General features: G+C 27.6%; 1 protein-coding gene across 2 annotated transcripts; it reads left to right on the top strand.

The window, feature by feature from the left end:
* The first annotated feature begins 132 nt into the window (after nt 1-132).
* LOC105459876 lies at nt 133-4,854 on the top strand. Of its 2 annotated transcripts, XM_011706218.1 has the most exons (5): nt 133-440; nt 522-701; nt 2,868-3,198; nt 3,408-3,968; nt 4,042-4,854. In XM_011706218.1, exons 2-5 carry the CDS (start codon nt 567-569, stop codon nt 4,740-4,742), a joined length of 1,728 nt encoding a protein of 575 aa, XP_011704520.1. In that variant the 5' UTR covers nt 133-440; nt 522-566; the 3' UTR covers nt 4,743-4,854. The 2 variants fall into 2 exon arrangements, with proteins under 2 accessions (XP_011704520.1, XP_011704519.1); XM_011706217.1 differs by having other exon boundaries at nt 136-701.
* The last annotated feature ends 1,388 nt before the right edge of the window (nt 4,855-6,242 follow it).

Genomic DNA, 6,242 nt, shown 5'->3' with positions numbered 1-6,242 from the left:
ATGACAAAGCACCAATCAAATGATCAAAGCGCCATTTTAATTCACTATTGCACCTAATGCATCAAGATACAGCTTTGTAAAATATTACATATAAATTATATAGAGAAAAATTAAGACAATACAAAGTGTTGAAATGCAATAAAAAGCTATTATTATGGTGTAAGTATTTTCTTTTTGCATCAACTGTCATCAGCTTATAAGATTAGGAGTACTTTACTGAATTAAAATGGCGGTGGCTACCTAACCTAACTGACGCCGTGTCGCATCTCTATATTCTAGGACTCTAATCTATATCTGTGACAGTCTCTGTCCTGTTGTCTATGGTTGGCAATTGGCATTATGTACTTTAAGTACCGAGTTTGTGTAACTTTAAGGACCTACATAAAATGATTACTTACATTCTTGGTTTTAAATAGCGGAATAAGCGCTGAGTCTAATTAGTAATATATAGAAATTTGTGGCATTATTAGAGATCAGTGTTCGTCATACATGCTGATCCTAAAGCAATACTTATGATTTAGTTATATTATAGAAAGAGAGAAATAGTTACGTTATACTCGTGGAACATGTCGATCGATCATAGTGGCAAAGGTTATACTCCTCTTCCACAAAGTATAAGCAATACTGATACCGAAGATGAGGAGGAACGTTTAACTCAATCTAACGATATTACTTACAAAGTCGACAATACTACGATAGCGGTAAGAGAATTACACACACACACACACACTACCACACATACACGCACACACACCCACACACATAAGTTAAATAAAGAATATATGTATGTTAGATAATCATTAGTATATGTACCTAATACATATTACAGAGGAATGCATATGTCAATGGAATTATATATGTTAAATTTTTGTAGAAAAGTTCTAAAAATGTTTTGGTCCTAATTTTTATAGAAATTCTTAAATTTAAAGAAGAATATTAACTTCTAAACTAAAATTTTTCTTGGGATCAAATATTCAAATAGTCTGCAGAGACAGATTTTAAGTAGAGCATTCTAAAATTTTTGATGGCAGATTTGAAAGGTAATACACAAAATATCTGATTATGTCGGTAAACTGCCATCAGAAATATGACAAAGCCTGTTGTCATGCTATATCGGCACAATGATGGCAGAATTTTATAATTTGATAACAGATTAGCGACAGAAACTAAACAGGACCCACATAAAATACAGAATGCCTTCTAATAGCAGATTGACAGCAGGAATTGAATAGATCTATCAAATGGAAAGTTATCATCAGATTGGCAGAAACTGAACATGATTTACGTTATCTTGAAAATTTACAAGACTGCAGCTAAGTAACGTCTGTTTCTGCAATGTAAAATTTGTCGGGTTCTCCATGTGATCGAAGTTTACGTAATTAAAACTTGGACATGAATAATTATTTGTTTATTATTTATATTTATACTTAGTGCAAGATTATATTTTTTCCTTTCGGCATCCAAAAAGCTAACGAGCATAGTATTTAACGATTGCTGGTATTGATGTAGAAAACAAAGATGAAGATGCTTTTATAGTATTTTTTAGACTATTCTCAGAATTTAATGTAAAATAAATTCAATATAAAATAGTTAATTAATTAATTTCTATAAAAGTTTAAAATGACTTCCTTAAAGTAAAGACAAGAAATTAGAAATGTCGTTCCTAATTCTCTGCCGGTAACATTGAACTTTTAAGGCATAATCAATTTTTGATTATTAATTTTAAGAGAATAATTAAATAAAAGAGTTTCATTTCCTCAAAATTTCATTCTCCTTTAAAGAATTTTGGTAATGTTGATATTGTGTACAAATATACTGCTATCCATATTATTTGTTTTGTGACAAGGACTAATAGAAGTTGTGAATATAATAATTTGAATATATTTATATAAAAATTTGACATTTAAACTTGATTTTTCGGTACTTATTTTTTTCATTGATGTTTTTTCATTGATCGAATATTGTATAAAGATCTTTTTTATTGTAAAATATTGTATAAAGATCTTTTTTATTGACTGATTTTACATACTTCTTTACATTAATTTCAATAAATATATGTATAAGAAATTTTCTTGTCAATAGAAAAAATGTTAATTTTGTCATTGGTCAAATGATAGGAAAATGTATTGTACCTTATATGGCAAATCGGTAGTGAAAAGTACATTATTACACATCATGCACATTATTATAAAAGCTGCACTATATAATATTTTTATTTTAATATTTTTGTACACATTTTGATTGAAACAAATGACATTTAATAACTAATCTGCTATAAGAATAATTTTGTTACATTCTTTTTCGAAAAAAATTCTTTTTACTCAAAAATAATATTTAGATGTTTAAATAATTCATTTTTTAAGTCAATATTATTATATTAGTTTTTCAAAAAATAAAAATAATTTTCAAAAATGAAAATAAGGGCAACATCCTCCAATGATCATGACCTTGACATATGTTGTCAAGCTCATGATCCTGAACAACATTCAAAAAGTTTTAGTCATTGTTGAGACTCCTTTGCTAATGCCGGTTAATGTCGGCGGTATTGTAACTTTCAAGCTTTATAACTCGAAAGTGCTTAATGGAAAAATATTTTATTTTAGTATTTTGGAAAGCTCTCGAGACAAGAATATGCAATAAAAAATAGGTTTCATTTAAAGAATTCAAGGTGCGAGCACGCGCGCGCGCACACACACACACACACACACACACACACACACACACACACACACACACACGCGCGCGCGCGCGCGCACGCACGCACGCACGCACGCACAAGCACACAAGCACACACAAATGATACTATTAATATTTATAAATATATTATATAATTTTTTAATTTAATATTTAATTTTTTTTTAATTTAGGAATTACATTCAAATCATGAAAATGGCATATTTCATCCGTTGGATGAAACCCAAAATCTAGAAAATAACACAAGAAACAAACAAAATATAATCAAATGTTATCGAGATGATATACCAATAATGGTAATTGAGGGAAGTGAACAAGATAATTTTTGGAAAAGAAAAGATATATCGCCAATAAGGCGTTTTTGTTTATTTGTATCTATATTAATATGCATTATTACAATAGTTATTTTTTTGTATGTATTACCTTGTGATAGTTCAATGATTTGTTCACCAATTATTGAGCCACATTCGTCTGTATCGTGGGATAAAACATTGCAAGATGTAGGTAAGTTCATTATTGCAAGATACATATTAGTATTTTATTTTTTAAATTTTTTAATAGAACACAAATAAATATAAAATAAATAAATTATTTAGCCTATGATATTTGCATTAAATATATTAATAATTATTAAATTAAAATAAATTATAAAACTTTTTACAATTTAATAATGTAATTTTAATATTAATTTATATTTTTTTTATTAAATATAGAAATATATGGGCCTATTACTGTAGTACCTGGATCTCCATACAATCTAATATTTCTTCTTCATGGTGAACAATATAAAAGAAATGATACAAAAGATGAAGTAATTCATCAGAGACAGATACCTTCAGAAGGAGGAGGAGTTATATCAATGCAAGGAAATAATGGATTACCATTATGGCTGGTTCCATTAAAACAATTACCTATTATTATAGATTGTACTAGTATTGATATTGATCAATCTGGAAAACCGGACTGTATTGTTGTCGGTGAAGAAGGCCTACTCATTAGCATAGAACCGATTGCTGGAACAATTCATTGGAGTTCCACAATTCGTACAGTCCCTAAATTACCAGTTATTATACCAGACATTGATACTGATAATATTGAAGATTTATTAAGTATAACAATAGACGATAAAAGTATATCATCTCTTGTTTTTTTATCTGGGAAGACTGGTCAATTGTTGGAACGTTATTCAATTAATAATTGTATTTTCATTGATATATATAACCTTGTTTCTAATGGCACTATATCCTATAATTGTTATGATGACAATGCAAAATGTATGTTATTTAAATATTTCTTTAATTTTAGTCATTTTTATTTATACCATTAATAAATATTTATTTGTTGCAGATGTAACAAGATTCATGTCTTTGAAAAGATTATTCCATAATTTAAAGATAACACAGATACATAAAAAATTTTCAGAATCAGCAGCATTACCACGACTATTTGAAATAATAAAACCATATGAAGATGAATATAGTTGGAGACCTACTTCTTATCATCATTTGACTATAGAAAATGAAGGCGTATGTCCAGGGCAATTTTGTCATACAAATATAAATTTAACTTTGCAGAGATTAACAAATGAACCAATAACTTTGTGGGATCATGTAAGTTCAAACACATTTGCATCTAAACCAGTGTTTTTAATAACTTCGAATAAATCTTATACTTTTGGATTCGCCATTAAGTTCTGGCAATGGATGGATTTACCATTGAAACATATAGAAAAAACAATTATTATGGAACAAACACTTATAGAAAGAGTTCTCATAGTTTTTGTGAATTATACAGATGTTCAAGCTATTAATGCTAGTCAATGTGATGTAATACAATTGTGTCAACATAAACTTAACTGTCAACCAAATTTAAATTCACGAAAACAATTTACTTCTGTAGAAGTCAAGTATCTCGATAACAATGAATTTCCAGAATTGATAAGTTATTGGTCTTCATACAATACAGATTCAATGAAATCATTAATATCAAAAGTACAAGTTATAAAGATGGATTCTATAATGTCTCATTTGATACATGAAAACATTTAGTTTTATTGCAAAATTTTTATACTTTGTGTTCAATATGTGATTTGCTTTCTGTTACTTAATGACGATTTGTTCTATGATCATGAAACATGAGATAAAATATCTTTTTTACAAACTGAATGTTAGATTAATTATTAATGAATTTATTTAATAAATTGATTTTTTTCTAATTCTATTGTATTATATAATATAATTTTTATATAAATATTTTCAGTATTACGTAAATAGTTCCTACAATTATATATTTTTTAAACAAATCAGTAACTTTCTGGGTTCATATGAGTTTAAACATGTTTGTATCAAAACTAATTTTTGGCAACTTCAAGTAACTTTAAGTAAAACTTTTGGATTTGTTATTAAATTTTAAAACAATGAATGAATTTAGATTGGACTTGAGTTCGGGTAAAAATATATTAATAAAAATAAAAATTTTATATGGAGTAATAGTTTAGAATAAAATAGAAATTAGAGGAAATAAAAACAATAAACTAGTAAACAAAGATGTTGTAATATAATTATATAAATTTTTTGGGTAAAATTAATGCAGAAAGTTTTGACTTTACTAAATCTTCTTTAGCCGCAAATACAAATTTTCAAATTATAATTACATTAATCCTAATCGGAGAATACGCAATGTTTCCTTTCCAGTGTGAATCATAATGTCCAAGATTTAAAAACAAGATCGTTGTTTGAAGCCATTCGCCTCTTCTTTTGGCAATTTTTGGCAATTATATTCGATTATTGATGGATCGATAATCACGTGGCCTTCTTCAATCAATGTCCCTTTGACAATTCAAAAATTTTTTTAAGTTTTGATACCATGACTCATCCCGGAAAGGAAAAGTTGCATGTTCTCCGACTAATTGTAAGATTAATGTAATTAATTATAATTTGAAAATTTGTATTTGCTGCTGAAGAAGACTTAATAAGGTCGAAACATTCAGCTATAATTTTACCGAATAAAAAGATATAATTATTACTACATGGCTTTGTTTGCTCGTTTGTTGGCTTTTATTTCCTCTAATATATTAATAAATTATTTCTATATTTTATTATATTTTTTTATTCATTAATTGTTCATTTCTATTTGTTTCTTGACTGTACTTTAAATACTGTCTTGAATTAAATTATATATAATTATTGTACGTATATTTATCATCTCTATATAAAATGTGGGAAAATTTTTTGTTTTGAATATGTCTTTTGAAACATATATAAATTTAAAAACATTTTATAAAAAAGTCGAAAATAAAATTTAAATATTTAAATATATACAGGGTGTCCCGTAACGCTTAATTAATATTTCAAGGCGTCAAAGAGAATGAAATTTTGAACTAAAAGTTCCTCTTTCAATTTTGGCTCAGACTATTATTTACAGAGTTATTAACGAATAAAGTTAATCAATTAGATCGCGCTTAGCCGGAGTACGCAGGAGCGTAGCGTGCCGTATGTGCGGCTCTTCGCGCTCACTTCACATACATTCTCCTGTGAAGTGAGCGCGAA

The sequence above is a fragment of the Wasmannia auropunctata genome, unplaced genomic scaffold (genome assembly GCF_000956235.1).
Source record: "Wasmannia auropunctata unplaced genomic scaffold, wasmannia.A_1.0 LD333501.1, whole genome shotgun sequence".
In the NCBI taxonomy this organism is placed as follows: domain Eukaryota; kingdom Metazoa; phylum Arthropoda; class Insecta; order Hymenoptera; family Formicidae; genus Wasmannia; species Wasmannia auropunctata.
Note: the sequence above shows the minus strand (reverse complement) of the source record. Positions and strands in the feature narration are given on the sequence as shown.

Coding starts and splice junctions, on each gene's coding strand:
- LOC105459876 (XM_011706218.1), top strand. CDS start 567: ATGTCGATCGATCATAGTGGCAAAGGTTATACTCCTCTTCCACAAAGT. Junction 702..2,867: donor TCGACAATACTACGATAGCG/GTAAGAGAATTA, acceptor TTTTTAATTTAG/GAATTACATTCAAATCATGA. Junction 3,199..3,407: donor TAAAACATTGCAAGATGTAG/GTAAGTTCATTA, acceptor TATTAAATATAG/AAATATATGGGCCTATTACT.